The sequence below is a fragment of the Lipophrys pholis genome, assembly GCF_963383615.2.
Source record: "Lipophrys pholis genome assembly, chromosome: 21".
Taxonomy (NCBI): Eukaryota; Metazoa; Chordata; class Actinopteri; order Blenniiformes; family Blenniidae; genus Lipophrys; species Lipophrys pholis.
This window is the reverse complement of record NC_137649.1, coordinates 14,091,647-14,109,571: the sequence shown is the minus strand read 5'-3', so window position 1 is coordinate 14,109,571 and position 17,925 is coordinate 14,091,647. Positions and strand designations below refer to the sequence as shown.

Genomic DNA, 17,925 nt, shown 5'->3' with positions numbered 1-17,925 from the left:
GCAAGAAGGGTACAAACTCACCAACTGACTTAAGTAGAAAACTGTGAGCCACTGAATAGACTCTCTCTCACTCTGATTTTTATCAGGATCCATTTTATAATATTAAATAATCTTGCAATTGCCCTGTTGCTTGTCAATTTTAAAGTTGTTCAAGTCCTGTAAAACACAGTTTCTAAGTTGTTTGCTGTTGTAAGATTGTAGGTTTACTTATTTGCACTAAAACGAAGGGAAACATTTTAACGTGTTGTTTTGCTTGAGTTTAACTTTAGCTGTATGCAGCCTTTGAAGAGAAACAAGTATGACGCCTCTGATGAAAGAGCTAATAACATTGAAGGCACATTCTCATTTTGCCTTGAAAGCCAATTATAGGGTGTGATTTTCCCAAGTCATTACTGATAATACCACCAGATGGTGCCAAATTAAGGGATAGGTGGATTCATTAAATAGAAAAAAGTACCATTGCTGATTAAAAGAAACAACAACAAATAAACTGTGGATAATGCCAGCTGGAAAGAAAAATGAATCCTTTAACTGTCTGAACATATGGGTATTTAGTAACAGCAACTGACTGGTAGACACACTGACATCAACCCAACACAGTGAGGTACAGAAAAAAGATCATCTTATTATGTGTATTAGTGAATACGCTGGTGATTTGGTTATTATTTGATTATTTTTGGTGGAGCCTCGGTGCAATGTTACTGCAGAGAAGCAGCTTAAGTACTACTGCTTAAGAGGCCTTTCACAGATTAAAATAATGTCCGACCTCAAATGGAGCCTTTTGCCTGAATGAAGATTCATCTGCAGATGAAAAGAAGGTCTTTAATAAACAGGTCTTTTCCAGTTTTAATGAGCATTTTCAGTCTCAGGCAGACACATCTGTACATGCTTTAATTATCACACAGTGAAAGCACTTATAAGTCCATTAGTCATAGTTACATCACAATAACAGTAAAAGGTTTTTGTTTTGGGTTTTTTTACAGTGAAATGATGCATTTCTATAGAGGCATGTTAAGAGGAAACTCACTCTGTACTTTTTCCAGTGGTTATCACACAAGATCTCACTCACCTCACACGTGTCAGTAACATGTTTTCATCAAAGGGTTTAAAAGAAGAAGAAAAAAATCATATGGATCATCTGTGACCTGGCTTTTCAAAGCAGGCTGTGAAATATATAAAGAGGCTTAATACATTATGCCGCCTGCAGCTTGGAAATCAAAACACATCTTCACGCTAGATGTGATGAAACTACATTAACTGGGCAGGGGCAAGAAAGTGTCTGGACTTTTAAGTGTAGATTTGACAGTCGCTTCACAAAACATACATAAAATAGCAAACTGATTTAATTGGTCGCTCTGCTCGTATGAGAGAGTCTCCAGTATGCACTCAGGACCATTCTAGTCTCTTCAAACAGAAGTGTGCCGTGTTGACATGCCTAAATAAAGATTCAATGCATACATTTATTTTTATGTAACTGTGAGGTTGGTGCCCTGTGAAAGCCTGGCATCCTTTCCCAGATGTACTGTGCCAAGAATGAGCTGGGTGATTCCAGCCCCTACTAGCATGATGGGGATAGATGGGGCTCAGAGTGAATGGTGCTGAGTATATATTCACAGCTGTCATTAATTGAACACTTGGGGTTGTTTTTTTTTTTTGGGGGGGGGGGGGGGGGGGGGGGGGTTATTTTGAATGTGAGGCTATGTGCTAATGCTGGATCGGTCTCCATCCATCCATCCATCCTTGTATACCGCTTCATTGAAGTCAGGGTGGTGGAGTGCTGAAGCCAAACTCCCACAGGGCGGACATGCAAACTCTGCATGACCCTCAAAACCAGAGTCAAACCAGGGCTAATCTGAGTAGTGTTCATCACTGTTTCTTACTGGCAGATGGATGCAAGACAGTTAATTGTTACTCGCTGCCGTCACTCCAATTTACTCAACCGTCACTGTATTTACACAATACTGTTTCACAATTGTAGCTGTGCTGCTACATGCTGTCATTCTGCTTTAGGTTAGAATAAGAAGGGATGAGCTTGGTCTGAATGGATTAGTGGTGTAAAGGGTAGTCATCAATCTTTCCAGCAGGATATTGATTTTAGAGCCCTGGTGCTGTGATACAAAAAAGTGTGCCTTTGCATTGTAATTCAAGCTACTTTGAATTGCCAGATAAACATCACACACTTGGAATTTGATTCACTGCTCTCACTTGCGTAGATGTACTAAACACTGATAATTGTGAATCATGTAACATGTTTAGAAGTGCGTTAATGTCTCAAAATAGAACTTGGGCCTCAATCTAACAATGAAGTACCATTCATGTTTTGAAAAATGGACTATTGTTTGTTTGCTATCACTCCCATAGCCCTCTTATCACGAACCCAGACTTCCAACTAAACAAAGATATTTCACAACTGAAATTTCGTTAAGAAAAATGTGTGTTTACTGACAACATCGTCTGAAAAGAAAAGACTTAAACACACAATACAATAGATTAGATAAAAGTTTTTCCTGTGACTGTAAACACTTCAGTTGCAGTGGACAGTTTCCCTGTGAAGGTCTGTCACTCCATTTAGTTTCCCCAGCACACTGATTTAACAGATGGGTACTGTAACTTTACTTTCAGACCAGACAAAACATGTCTAATGAAGGTAATTTAAGACTAAAATAAACCCGACTTATTGACACACTTTTGTTTCACACCATGTAGCACATTTTGCTTAAATTCCAGATATCGATTTTGTTTTCAATGTTGGTCAACAATTAGTCTCTGCGTTCTGGTATTGCATTTTATTCGGTCAGTTTTACATCCTAATTCTTTTGTTCTGTTCTTGGTTTAATGGCTATTTTATTCTTTTTGTTTTGGTGGAAATCTACATGATCCATATTTTACAATATGATTCTGTACTCATTCCCTATAAAATATTGGATATGACTGTTTTGGGTTGCAGTGTGGGCTGCACAGCTTCAGAGCACACTGCGTTGGAAATACCTCGTCAGAGATTGGATGGACCCGGCGTCTTGCTTGACGTGCGCGTTTTTTGCAGGGTAATCTCACAAACCCCGGAGTGAGCGAGCCACCAGCACCGAGGCTGCTGCTGCTGCTGGATAATATTTTTTGGTAGTGGGTCGTGTTTAGAGGATCGGGGCGATGCGCACTGGGAGGCTCGCCAACACGGCTGCTGCGTCGCTCCTCGGACTTACACGAGGATGAATAGAGTTTATTTGGGGGGGTTTGCGTAAAGATAACACCATGGATTTATTGGCATCGTGTTGCAATTTGAGCGTTTTCTCGCGACAGTAACCAACATCTGAGGGAATAGTTGAGAGGGATCCAAACATTTGCAGGCAGTGGATTTGAGAAAAGGTTTGGAGGAGGCTTTCAAACTTTATGGATGTGGAAACAACCGCGTATATTCTCTCTGGATTGATTCCATGTGTCTCCTGTGATTAAGGTGCGTAATACCGGGGTGAAATGTCCGACTTCCACAACCAGAGCCGAACCAGCGCGCGTCGCAGTGACTACGTGTGGCAGTATGAATATTATGACGACGACGAGCCTGTGTCTTTTGAGGGACTGAAAGCGCACAAATGTAAGCTGAAAACATTACTGAGATCGTTTTACTTTTTTAATGCATTTCTACTTCAGGCGACGTGTGTGTGTGTGTGTGTGTGTGTGTGTGTGTGTGTGTGTGTGTGTGTGTGTGTGTGTGTGTGTGTGTGTGTGTGTGTGTGTGTGTGTGTGTGTGTGTGTGTGTGTGCGTGTGCGTGTGTGTGTGCAAGCCTGACAGCGCACTTTTAATTAAGAATCATTTATTACCCTTCCAACCTTTGTGTTATCTGCCTTGCTCCAGCTGAAACCCCGACACCCACTGGCTGCCGCTTAATATCGTTATAAAGCAGCGCATTTTCCATCAGGCTGTTATGGTTTATAGCTGTCTAAATGTTAATGATCAAGTAATGAGACATTTCCTACAAAACAAGCAGGCTATTTAACATTTTGGAATAATGAGAGCTTATTTTAATTGACGTAATTAAAGGGAGATGTCATGCTTAGAGCTTGGGCACTCGGGGGTACTCAAATTGTCTGAGGTGGAACCCTCCCCTTCCAACCCAGTGGAGCACCTTCAGGATGAACAAGAAAGGACTGTGAGCTGGAGTTTCCTTCCAGCATCAGTACTTGACCTTATAAATGCTCTATTGGATGTAACAAATTCCCACAGAATCCCTTTAGGAAAACCTTCCAAGGTCAGGCATCTGGATGGGTATGTCCATACAGTGTACTATTGCAAAAGCTGCAAGGATCTATAAGACATAAGAAGCATATTTGTAATAAGTAGTTTTACCCTCCACTTATTTATTTTCTTTAAAATCGCACTCGGAAAGGGCATCATCCCCCCCCCCCCCCCCCCCCCAAGCAGAGGCCCACCCCACACTTTTTAAAAGCAATGACTTAAAGCCATAATAAAGGAGAGGAATGGGGTGAGACAAGATAAATGAGACGCTTCCTTCTCTGACATTTCAGACTCCATCGTCATCGGCTTCTGGGTCGGACTTGCAGTGTTCGTCATTTTCATGTTCTTTGTCCTCACGCTGCTCACAAAGACTGGAGCGCCGCATCAAGAGTGAGTTTATTCACGGGCTACAGACCCTGTTTGATTTCACTTCCACATCCGGTCCCGGGGGGCCATTTCAGCTTTAGAGCGAGCTCAATCAGTTCAACCAAAACACTCCTTATCTCAGAGCTGTCTGGAGGTGAACTGATGATGTTGCAAAAGTGACTGATACGGCGATGAGTTATTTAGCCATTCCGGCTGTCGATCAACCTGTGAGACATTGTTTTGATGCGTAAGAATTCACACTCGAATGCATCTGAATGACCTCGTTTGCAAGTGGAAAGATGGCATTCAAGCTTTCTTGTTAAACACACATCTGAAGTTAAACACTAACAGAAGAAATTGATGACATAGCTGTTAACATTGCTCAGCCTCAGTGCAGTAGAACCCTGAGGTTACCCCAGTATGCAATAGGAATTTTTATTGAGAATCTTTCGCTATATTTCACTCCTCCTCATCCATCTTTTTCTATGAAATAGCTGCAGGTATGACTTGAAACTTCAGTTCTTCACAGTGAAATAACATATTGAATAAGTGCAGAAAAAGTAAAAGATAAAGCTTCAGCATTTCCTCAGGGTTGAGCAGCAGCTACATTCCAGAAAAGAAAATGACACTAAAAGCCTCCCATTTCAAAACCGTTTTCCCGGAGCAATTTCACTTCGAACCTTTCTCTTTTTCTTTCTTGACAGAAATCCAGACTCGGCTGAAAAGCGGCATCGACCCGGAAGCTGCCTGGTCGACATTGATGGTCATCAAGATGAGAACGACAAAGCCTTTTCTCGGCCATTGCTTGCAGGCCCCCGTTCATATTTTAATTTCTACATCAATGAGGAAGATCAGGCCCAGAGGAAGAAGAATACTGAGGACAACAGGACTGAAAAGAGCATGGGGACACGAACCCAGCGGGGGATGTACAACGGGACTGGGGGGATCAATGGGATGAGTGGACAAATGGAGGAGGAGCTTGAGGTAGCTGAAGTACAACAACCTCTCAGTGGACTCATAGAGGAGAGTAAGATAGACAGAGAGTGTCACTTTCTTTCTCACTTCAACATCCCCAACTTTGTGAATTTGGATCACAGTTCCACACTTGGAGAGGATGATTTGCTGTATGAGCCATCCGCCATACTGGAGCGTCAGTCTCAGTCTCACAGTGCTCACTCCGACATCCGCTAAGGCTGTTTCCAAGCGAAAGGCATGAATAGAGCGGGTTATTGTACCATCGTTTGCTTTCCATTGAGACATTCGTTCACAAGCTTACAAAAAACAAAATCCACACCTGCTCTAAAAAATATGCACAATGGGATCAACAAGTGAGAAATCACAACGTGTTTGTTTTAAGTGCATCTCAAAGAACATTACTTGTTGGTTTGATTGCTGGTTTAGTGAATTGGATGCGAATTGTGCTGTACTTGGACTGATGACTTACCACACAGGGAAAAACTGAAAGAGGAATGAGGTCACTAAAGAAAAATGCTTGATCTAAATGTACCCTCCTGTTATTGTTGTCTTGTTTTCTGAAGGACTCCTTCACACAGGACATGATTGTCTCTCTTAAGATGATACAACGAGTAGTAGGCCTGCACCAGCAAGAATGAAAGCACCACTTCAAATGAAATGCTCTTAGAAAAGGTCAAGTGTATGTTTACTGTGTAACTAGTAGCACAAACTCCAGCATATATTTCTTCTTTAACAGATTTTGTAACATGAAACCTGCCGATATAACGTGTATATTACTTTTGTAGTCAGAGTTCTGGTAACCTAAATGTTGACTGCCCAAATAAAGCCTGGATGTTTCTTGGTGTGGCGTAGCAGTTCTTAACAGTGGTGGGCTGAGAGTTTAACTTACAACAGGAGGGAAGGCGGTTCAAATTCAATTTAAGGCTGGTCAGTTCCAGTACACAAGGTGAGTGAAGGCAATCAGTCACCTCAGACTGGGATGATTCATTATAATCAGTTCACTGAAATTAACAGACCACTTTTAGCATAGTGGAGTCATTTAAATAGGAAGTAGCCAACAACGTTGACTGGACTCAAATGAACTGTAACACTATTGAGTCATTCAGGGTTCCTAAAACTCTAATCACATGACTGACAATGCACTATTGTGATTCCACCAGAAAGAACCTTAACCCCGAACTGCTCAAGTTGCATTGAAGGGAATCGGCCATAAAACCTGCTCCAAATCAGAGTTGTGGATTTCTTGATCAATAATGGAGACCTTGAAAGAGAGCAGCAAGTTTGCAAATTATTTTAGAGGTAGTAAAAAGACACAACAATACGTTCAGAACATTTTAAACAAAATAATCTGAATCCTCTTATTGAACGTCCGTACTGCCAAATCCTCAAGTGTTGCATGGAAAAAAAGTTGGCCCTAAACTTTCTCATGTTTTCTCTGACTGTCACTGTCTTTCATGTTTGTGATATTTTCAGTGTATAGCAAAATCCATGGTATATTTCACTGAAGGTTTGAGTCATGGAAACCACAGAAGCACTCCTGCCTCTTTTGTAGAAATATAATGCCCAGTCAAAACAAATTAGAATTGTTTTGAGCAATATTAGGTGATGAATATGCAAACGAACACTGCTGATCACAGTCACTTACCAGGAAATGAATGAGTTATGTAACAATTGTCTGACGGAGGGATGTGCTGGGAATCCCAGAGAGTCTATCAACGTTAACGTGACATCGACTTCACTGAATTAGTTTTTATGAATTTTGTTGGACCATTCATTAATTGTTTCTGAGACATGCCAGGGAGATTAAACAGTCACGCACTTGGACCTCTGGCCTTATTTAACATAGCTTGTGTAAAGAAAGACTTGCCATTGGGTCCACAAATGTGATCAGGTTTGTGCAATAAATTCAATGTTATTTTTTTCTGCACCACACTCTTCTGAGGGAACATTTTTATTTGATTATTTCCATCCTTTACTCTTATATAAGCCGGAAATTTCTGACCCAATGATGAAATATTGTGGCGGATTTCATGGAGGATTGAGCAAGTAAACAATTCTAAATGACCAAAATAGGCGTGTTAATTCATTTTCCATTCTCTCTTGCTTCTCTGTTGAGTGCAGAAATCTGTGTACAGCACAACCATCATCGTATATGTGTTTGTTACTGGGCTAAGAAAAGTGAATACAAGCGCCATTAATCATTAAGCTTCACCTAAAGGGTTGAGTATTATCCAGAAGTGTTGTTCAGTCAACACTTCAGAACAATGAAGGATCAAGTCAGAATTAACTGCTTCAAACAATTTAGAGCTTTCATGGTTGTCCTTGTTCTTCTGGAATGGTCAATTTCAAACAGCCAATGGCTATAGCTGCACCAAGCAGGTTAAAATGTGATGTTATACAGTGTAAACAAGAACAAAGGTTGAACAAAGTTCAGGAAACTTTTACGCAAGCTCAGTGCTGCCTGTGATTTGAGAGGGAACCTGGAGTATCTACTAATTGCTGCTTTTCTTTTATATTACAGCCTTTAATTCTGAACAGCCAAACGTCCCACTAAAATCATCAAGACATCACTGGTGATGTTGCCGTGGTGATGAAAGATGAAAGATTGGTTTGGCAGTTTACGGTCAGGCAGCAGTGAATCACATTCTTATTTATCTCCTGTCTGAGGGGGTGTTCAGTCAAACTGTGTCCACCAAAGAAAAAATGAGGCTGCAGGGCTTTTGTGCATTGGAGACAAATGGTAGAGAAAATTACTTTAAATGTTCGTCCCTCTAACTCATTGCACATGTACACCAGTTCCAAAAATGGGTTTGGACATTTCTCAAAAACATTTCTCACAAACCCTTGTTACATTAATGATAGAAGGCAGAGAACATACAGTATGGCTGTATGTCAGGTTTGACCCACTCCAGAGCATAAACACCTCTTCTCCCACTGATGAACTGATCTCTGATTATAATAATAGTCTTCCCACTCTTCCGGACAAAAAAAATCAGAAGTGGGCAGAGTATTTTTCACTCCCTCTGCCCCTTGGTTTTCCACCACTTGTATGCCTGCTCAAAGCCAAAGGACGCCAATTGGAAAAGACTATGAATAACAAGACCAGAAAACTGATCAGAACAAGGTTACTGTGTCGTTACCTTATTTTGCTATCCGAGGCACTCTCTTTAGTGTCAGTGCCGGCAATGGTTTGTTCTCAGTTGTCACTAACACCCTGTGACCCACAGACTCTTTTCCTCCACATATAACTGTAACACCGTGATAACATTTTTTTACTCAAAAAATAGACCGGCTTCACCAACAGCTGACCCCTCTCAACTTGACCCGCCAACACCATTGGGTAGGTCATGCGTCCCCTCCCTCTCAGCTCTGGTAACTGCCATCCTCTGGTTTTGTTCTCAATAAACCCAACTCTGACCCCAACAATTTCAATAACTTTCAGCCCATTTCTGCCATTTCTTTCAAAGATTCTGGAAAATTTGTAGAGGGGCGTGAAAAGACTGGACTGGACACGGAATATATGTTCTGTGGAACTTAATTCCCTGACAGAACTATAAAAATATAGACTCAGCGTTAATACTTTAAATTGAGGATTGTAGGTAATTATAATGGTAACACATCTGGTTTGATAGCTAAAAGGTCCTTCATAAACTCCAGCTGGTTGAGAACTCTGCCACCCGGATCATTCCTAAGACTCCTTTATTCCACCACATCACCCACATACAGCAACTTCACAGGCTGCCGATCAATCAAAGAATCCTCTACAAAATCTTCCAGTAACCTACATGTCTATCCATAACCTTCCCCGTCCATATCTTTCTGACCTCCTACATGTTGTTACTTTATCCTTCTCATTCAGATCCTCCTCATCCACCTCACTGAACCCTTTGCCCGCCTCAGCACCACGGGGTGCAGACTGCAGAGCATTTAGCCACTCTGCTTCCAAGCTCCAGAAGTGACTGGGACCCGACCTCCGTAACTCTACCACTATCCCCGACTTCATATCCAAACTCAAAACCTATCTGTCCATTACTCTCTGTAACTGCTTCACAATGTCCCTCGTTTGCCATTTTGAAGCACCCTCTCTTCTTTTGACAGCTTTAACCCCTGGGAAGTGAGGAGGCCAATTGCTCGAGTTCTGGGACAGATATGTTGTCTCATCCTTATCCAAAGTAGGAGACCCGCCGTTGAAAGTTTTGATGAATAAACAAGGCTTTCTCTGAAATATTTTTCAGCAATGATAAAGTTGCACGTTATAGGTTGTGATGCATTCTCAATCAATCAGAAAAGTGTTTTTTGTTCTGAGCAGTGATAACAAGCCAGCTGGTCCTTGACCTCGTTCGTCCACTCCCTGCCAGAAATAAGGATTTATTATTGATCACATATCATTTTAGGTGTCCTATTTTGAGTCAATTGTAAATGAGCTTTATCCCAGAGAACACAGCCACACCTGGCCTCTTCTGTAATACAGCCCAAAATTGTGAATTTCTCAGCAAACTGTTCACAGACATTGATGGACATTGGATACAAACATGTTTACTAAAATTAATCAAGCAATAAAGTGTTTGCCACACAAACTCTTGACAGTTTGCTCATGGTCTATTTATCAAACGTTGTCAAGAATTAGATTTGGTAATTTGTCTGTTTTTGTACATATTTTTTTCTCGTCTTTTTTTCACTGGGAATGTGAGACAACCTCATACATTTGCAAGAGGTATGTCTGGTAGTTGCTTGCGGAGACTGACGGTGACCCTGCCACTGTTAAAGTGATATCAACTTCCTTTTGAGCCTCACAGGATTGCAGGAGAATAAAAATATAAATAATACCAGGAACAAATTATTTATTATTCATTAAGAAGTGTTAGTTCTTCTGACACTCTTAATTCTTAAAATTATGTGCAATTGTGGGTGGTATCATAATAGCATTCATATTGTATACAATGATGACATTCTTGATATTTTTGCTGAATTTTAAATGAATGTTTGTTCATTTATATGGATTTCTACTTATTTTTACTTTTGGAGAAACTCTGCCTTTCTTTATTGCTTTTTTAAATACCATATCATGTTTCTGACCTATTACTAGTAAACTAAAGGTACATTTGGACTCCATATCACAATAACAACATCCTCACTTTAGAAATCACATTTAAGCGACTTACATTGGCACAATTAAAATGTTGGCACCTCATGCCTCCATGGTTTAGTTCTTTGACAATACTTTAAAATATTTAGGTTGACCTCCAGGTGTGCATTGAGCATCTGCAGCCAGTGGAGGGGGCAACTGAGTCGTGTCAATTATACAAAGCTTTATTTTTTGAATACCAGGCGGTCTCCCTTGGTATTGCGGTTGGCACTTGTTGGGTTTCCATGACTCTTAAACTGAAGAACAGCAGTGGAGGAATGACTGGAAGGGGGAGGTGACGGGGGAGAAGAGCCAACACTGACAAAGAAAAACTTTGGGATTTTGGTGGGTCACAACATAATCTATTCATGGTTTAATAAGGACAATGTAACATAAAATACACGCCTCGTTTGTCTGACTTCTAAAGATAACCACTGAGAAAGATGTTTTTCCTCACTCTTCTATGCTTGATCAAACACTTCCAAGTAGCATGAAGGTCATATTGGCCGTTTATTCTCACAGGTCAGGTGTGCGACAAATGACAAGTTTCCATTCTCGCATTCAAGTTGAATATAGATTCAAAAGTGGGATATTACTTGTGAGTGAAAGACCTAATGACACTGACATCTAACTGGGATTGGAAAGTGTATTCCTGGCAACAATAGTGATTTTCGTCCTCCTCCCCTGGGTCTCACCTACCAGATGTACAATGTATAGCTACATGCTCATACTGGAAAAGCAAGTGACGAACAGACTTGCATTTTACTGCTCCTCAGCAGTGGGCGGTGTTGTGGTACATTAATTTAAAATAAAGCTATTACAATCCGCTCAGAAAGCTACCAGATGTTTAAAACATTAATCCTATTATCAGGTGTTTATGTGTGTCAGTAAGAGTGCTGGGTAAGAATTCAGTATGCTAACTAAGAAGTTCAAAAGATCTATATTTTATGAGTATCTATCACTGGCAGGTATAAAACATAAGGTAGTTCAGCTGACAGGGGTAAAAAGATTATTCCAAAAGCAATCCCACCCATCACTGTAAATGTGTCTGTACAGCGGTCAGGGCTCTCTCCTGATGTGTTTGTTTGATTGTTTGTCTTTTTCGGTTTTGACTGGCAACCCACAGTCAGCTCACTCCATCCTGAGATGAATAAAAATGGAATAGAAAATGCTTGGACGGATGGATGTTGGCAAGAGAAACATTGGTCCTGAGACCCGAGATTAACCACTGAGGACTGGACTCGATAGCCTTCGCTGTATTCTGATGTAACGTTCAAAGTGGGCCCAGTGTTCGGACAAATCCATCCTCTTCAGGCAAGGCCAGTCTGGATAGATACAGAGTGAACCATTCTTTCTCCCCCCCCCTCATGAGCAACAAAACACCTGATTACACACGCTTCCAGCAGAGCTGCACACTATAACAAAAGAAAACCTTATGAGCTGCTTTCAGATAAGCCTTTCTGCGACTGTATTAATGCAACATCAAGAAGAGAACACAGGCGGCAAAAGTGTTCCCTGGATAGAATCAATGCATGAAAACATACTGTATATAACTTGGTTTTACTCTACACACTCAAAATAACCAAATGGTACAGAGAAGAATGTGTGACTCATCTCTGAAGCTTTTATGTTGTCAAAAGAAAGCTCTTGAGTTAAACCTTGTAATCTGTCAGTTTCATAAGGCCCATAGAAAAAGAGGAGCCCTTGAACTGTATTTATTTTCCAGAGAAACTAAAATGATCCTAATTTTATGCTATTTACCTAATCAGCACCAAACCAGTAAAACTTGCCCTCCACTCCCTTTGGTTTTATTTCTCGGTGGCACCCTTTTCTCAAATTGTTCAGTCATAGCTGCAGCTATAGTACAGGTTCTTGTTTTTGTTTTTTTTAATATGCATGATATCCCAATTTTAAAGTGATGGTTACAAATAAGAACAGACCCTGGATCTGCTGTCTGTGCTGAGTGTGTTATGCCTGTAGTAAAAGAAGGAACTGTCAAAAGCAAGGTATAAATGTTTGATAGGGAAGACAATGAGAGGTTTCAACTTCTGTACCTCATGAATAAATCATTGCGGAAGAGACAAACACCAAGGAGGAATGTATTGTATTTGCTTGTATTGTGAATGAAGCATGCATTCATAATAGTGTGCAAACAAGGTTCCTTTTATAAAACGTTTGGAGTGAAAGAAAAACCTTTTAAGAAAAAAGGTTCTACAGGATTCCCATCAAGCTATTGTGTATTTATTCATTTCATTAAGGTCTAAATACTTCAATGGATTGCAAACAAATAAAAAGACAATTCCACATGCAAATAGGCCATCGTGGTTGGCAATGCATGAGCTTAAAGTGACAGCCTATACCTGTAATGACTTCGTTGCACAACATTGCTGCCAGAGCTGACTGCCATGAGAGGGAGCCTCAGGGTGTAATACCTGGCCGGGGCAGATTCCACCTGCAACCTGTCTCTTCCCTCCTGAGATTGAGAAAGAAAATAACACCTCGCCTTCCAACATTCACCATAACATCTAAATGGCGCAACGCAAGTTTGGATCTTTGCTATTCGTCTGATTTTTGACAGCAGTAAATATACATTTTGCTGTGCGGTGCAGCCTGTCCTGTCCTGAAGGACAACTCTCCAGAGACGCGGCGGCGCGTTCAATGGCTTCATGCGTATTCTGCATTTTGACCGCTGCACTCCCATAACACAGGGAAGAGAAACACTATAATCATGGTAAGATGCCGCTCTTTGTATATGCTGACGTCTTTGTTAAAGCAAATTAAGTCGAGTAATACAGATTATTTCAGGTATTCATAAGTGGAGCAGTATTGAGGTCCAGCGGGGTTTCTGCAATGTTTAGTTTAAATAAAATAAAATAAAACGTTAAAGTCAGAAAGTTGAGCACACCAATACAAGGAATATAAGTAAAATTGATATTTTAATGTTGTTTAATCTTAAACATGATGGCTGGTGGTCAAAAACCGTATGGGACAGGATTGATTATATAATTGTGAGAAGAAATAAATAAAAAAATAGTTTCATAAATAACGCGTTAACCCCCCCTAAAGCAAACATGTCGCGTATTATTTAGTTAAACTATGATTACCAGCGCCACTCCCATGCCTTACAGGTAGGGTGGGTTGTGCGTGTAATTACAGTGACAAAAGAGCGTCTTCATTAGAAAACAGCGACATGCTACAACTCTTGGGTTAATTCGTTTTAAGTGAAGTAATGACAGTTTTGCGCAGTTCAAGAGTGAAGTTCTCCTTCTAACCAACATGGAAAAACTGAGTTGAACAGCTCACCGAATGACACAAGAGCACGCGGATTTAGAGAACCAAAAAAAAAGTGAATTGAACAGGCTGCGAAAGCCTCAAAGCCGGTGCGTCATTTCCCCTGGAAAACTTTGTTTGGGCACTGCCTCCTGCTGCCTTCAGCTGTTTGGAGAAAAGTCGGAATTTTCGTCTTCGAGCTGTACCTCATGTCAGGGTATGACATTGCATAAAAAGAGGCAGCTGTCACTGTACTAAACTAAAGTCTTTGGATGAAGTGTTAAGCTGTCATGGTCCCACCTGTTTAATTTGCCTCTGTGATCAGTTTTTCCCTCATTTTCTCAACTTTCAGCATTAAAACTTTGACTTTGAACAACAAACTTGAGATCTGTCACCTTTATAATGAATTACAGCCGAGCAAATCTCCTCCAACGTATTCCTAGATTTATATATTTTTACAGTTAGGTTGCACTTTGTTAATCACTGTGATGTGTTCACATTTCTCTGTGGTATTTCTAATTAATTTCTTAATCTTGCACATCTTTGCACTCGTTGCACATGAGTATTCCATTGTTTCCATTCCATTGTTTGTGGTGAATTAATTAAAAGGAAATGCATGTTTAACTTTAACAGAATATTTACAGTAGATCTTGTTTTCCATGATCTTGCTGCAGTGACGCTCTGGATGTGCCACTTCAGTATAAACCTCAGTGTAAGGCAACTAAAGACATCAGCAAATTATAGACAGACCATCAGTATTTGGGTTGTTGTTTTTTTAAATACTTTTGCCACATTCAGTTTTTTGGTGATATTATAAAACAATTGCTGAGGTGCAGAGTATGAAAATTTAATTTAAGTGTAGTTTTCCTATAATCATGGTCTGGAGAAATTCACACATGCATATACCACATTAGCTTATCTATCTTTCACACAAAATAAATACTATAAGTAATCCAGTGTTTTTGCACCAAAAAATTTGTGATGACAAATTCATGATAGAATATGTTCTTTGTACAGTTTCAGATGTACTTCAAACATGCTTAATGTAGGTTACAACTTGTTCCTGAAAAACTAAAGGAATTAAAAATCCCCACTCTCTGAGTACTTACAGTCAAATGAAAACATAATATATTCCCAGTTGAACAAAATAAGTTTTCCTAGAGTCAGATCAATGTCAAATACTGAATTTAATCAAACCAATAAACTATCAAACATTATAGCGTTACTGTAGATCACATTTGACAGTCAGGTTTAAAAAGAAGTATGCTTATATGTAATATATATTGTTTTATATTCTATTTTATTCTATTCTAACAAAGCATGAAGTTTCTAGTTGACAAACCTTGAGTGTATTGACTTTGATTTGAGTCAGAGTTTTGAACTGCTGATAGTAGGAAGTTGGTAGATAAAAAGTGATGCCGGTTAAAGTTTGGTGGCCGCCACAAAAACGGTTCTGCTGTTGAATGGCAGACGTGGGAAAGTGTCCAGCCTCGTGGTGACGTGAAATTGGCAAGTTTACGAGCGGTCCGTGAAGGCATCACTCCGCCGCTGGTTTGCGCGCTCCGCTGCAGCGGCTCAACTTCTGTATAACTCCTATCTCGGATCGTCTGAGGCGCTCCGACAGTTGTGGATGCTTTACCGGAGGCAAGGAGGATTAAAATCAGCATGCTCATCAGTTAAAGTCTGAATCTCAGCGAAGATTTCAAACTGCACAAATAAGGATTGTTTACATGTTGGAGAGGGAAGAAAAGTTTCCTTCTGAGTGTATTTAAGGGTGAGTTGAACTAATTACTGCCGCTGGAGTAAGTTAGAGTTATGTGTGCAAGTATCTCTTATTTAGGAGTATCTTTTTCATTGGTTCTTTTTTATGACGGTTTTCTTCACTTTGCTTATATTGTTATCCTGGTGGAATGATTTTGTTTTTGTTTTATGCTCTGTAGGAGTTTTTGTTCAAAACCAAAATCATGTTCACCTCCTACATAAAGAGTCTGAATGATATGGTATTTTCTACGGTAAGCTTACAGGTTATAAGCACCTCTGCATGTGCTTGCTCTGCTGATAGATGAATGGCCATACTAAAAAAAAATGCTTATGAACAAACAATCCTTACTGATATTTTCTTTGGATGCCAAGCCTGCACTCCCTCCCTTTGTTCATAGGCAGTTTATTATTTTGGCATTACAAAATGCAACTTCTGTCAATTTATGTAAATTCTGTACATATTCACATGAAATATGCATGTTTAATCACCGCAAACACATGTGAAAACAGATGTTTATGTGGGTTATTTCTCTGCTTTGATCTAGTCTGAGTGTCCAGAAGAACAGCCAAGCACTGGAGTCTTGGGTCGAATTGGCAGTTGGTTGTCCCCGTGGAAGGGAAACGGTCCAAAGACTCTTTCTGAAAATGCTTTCCCGACTGGTGATCGCACTATTAAGTCAGAGGGGAAAGAGGAGAGTGAGGAGTATGTGAAAACCCAGACAGAGGGACAACAGTGGGAGGACGAGAGTCCCAAACGAAAGCCTCGCTCCAGAGACCTTTTCCCTTGTGAAGAAGAGGACGCCACGCAGTCTGCCCGCAGAGATGGCTCTGTTGTGAGCAGCACTGAGACAGAAGCAGGAGGTCCAAAAAAGGAGGAGCTTGTGGTTTTCAGGGGGCAGAGAAATAGGCAGGGCAACGAGAGGGAGGAGAGAAGGAACTTTGCTTCAACGAGTGGGATTCCTGAGGAGAATGCCACTCATCTGACACATCTCTCTACGTCTTGTAAACAGGGAGTGGTGTGGGACTCTGACCAGGCTCACACCCAGTCTCAGACCGAGACACGAGCACAGGCCCAGACAGGAAAAAAGCTCCATGTGTACCTGGAGGAGACCAGCGTGATTCACTGTGGACAAGACGCAAAGACTGACCAAGAAGTTTTCTGCACTACAGTCACAAAAAGCCTACACGTCCTCCCCAAGTTAAAATCATCATCAAGTGTTAGTTTAGAGGAGAAAAGGACAAATGTGAGGTCCGCTGTCGATTCACATAGTTTTCACAGTGCTCCGGAGGGAGCGTCACTGAAGTCAAACAAAGACTCGCAGTCAGAGAGTGACTCTGACAAAGATCAAACAGATACCAACAGAATGGGACGTAAAAATGCAGCCAGGAGGAGATCCAAGAAGACCTCTCAAGAGGATGGAGGAAACACCCCCCAGGAGAAAATGCTTCCAAATACCCCACCTGCCACAGAGAGTACCCCTTCCCTGGCCAGTTCCCAGGGTAAAAGTTCAGACGCTCACGTGTGCGTGGAGTCAGCTGACTCCTCCTCCAAGCTCAGTTCCACCTCTCAGGCCTCACCTGGAGGAGGGAAAAGTCAGACTTCCTGCCCTGACACGGCTAAAGAGTTGGACAACTTCCAGGAATCAAGCTCAGAAACTGCTGCTTCTCAGGCATTTGCGGTGGACACTTTGGCAGAAATGGACGAGGACAGGTTTTACAAAGTGGAAAGGAAGACCGAGACGCCAGAGTCCAAACGCAGGAGTATGAAAGTTTCTCGGAGTGAAGTGAAGATTTTTCCAAAATATGTGCCTTTCACTCCAAAACAAGCTTCGGGTGGAAACACCCAGGATACACACAAAACAGAGGTTGATGGAAGGTAAGTTAACCTTAAAGAGTGAAAATGTTTGCAGTGATTCATCATGTTAAGCTGAAGTCCAGGGTTGATGCCAGACTTAAGTCCCTAAAATGATATTTGTATAAGGATTAGGGTTGACTGTTTTTTTAATGAATGTATCTCATTTTACCCCCCACCTGTTGCTTTTGTTCAAGATGACTTTGTTGTCAAAGCAGAATGTATGTTGACTGGTGTGGGTGGAAAAAACAGGTGTATCCACCTTTAAACAATGGTGGTGTTGAGTCATAACACAAAGTTCAGTGCTCTGCTTCAGGACTGGCCTAGTAAAAGCCAGTTTAGATC

The 17,925-nt window shown here is 40.9% G+C and overlaps 2 protein-coding genes across 4 annotated transcripts in view; both read left to right on the top strand.

Moving 5' to 3' along the window:
* The first annotated feature begins 3,052 nt into the window (after positions 1-3,052).
* Positions 3,053-6,414, top strand: LOC308126695 (melanocortin-2 receptor accessory protein 2A-like). Its single transcript, XM_080491252.1, has 4 exons — positions 3,053-3,363; positions 3,452-3,589; positions 4,522-4,621; positions 5,302-6,414. The coding sequence occupies exons 2-4, from the start codon at positions 3,472-3,474 to the stop codon at positions 5,786-5,788; spliced, it is 705 nt and encodes a 234-aa protein (XP_080347378.1). The 5' UTR covers positions 3,053-3,363; positions 3,452-3,471; the 3' UTR covers positions 5,789-6,414.
* Positions 6,415-13,070: 6,656 nt separating this feature from the next.
* The window catches only part of LOC308126460 (uncharacterized protein), a 28,730-nt gene continuing 23,875 nt past the window's right edge, over positions 13,071-17,925 (top strand). The window contains exons 1-3 of one of the 3 annotated variants that reach the window (XM_080490870.1): positions 15,551-15,741; positions 15,908-15,979; positions 16,274-17,604. In XM_080490870.1, the coding sequence (XP_080346996.1) occupies positions 15,932-15,979; positions 16,274-17,604 (1,379 nt within the window). In that variant the 5' untranslated portion in view covers positions 15,551-15,741; positions 15,908-15,931. Of the gene's footprint in view, positions 13,429-15,435; positions 15,742-15,907; positions 15,980-16,273; positions 17,605-17,925 lie in introns of those variants that run through there. The other 2 variants (XM_080490871.1, XM_080490872.1) reach the window with 2 other exon arrangements.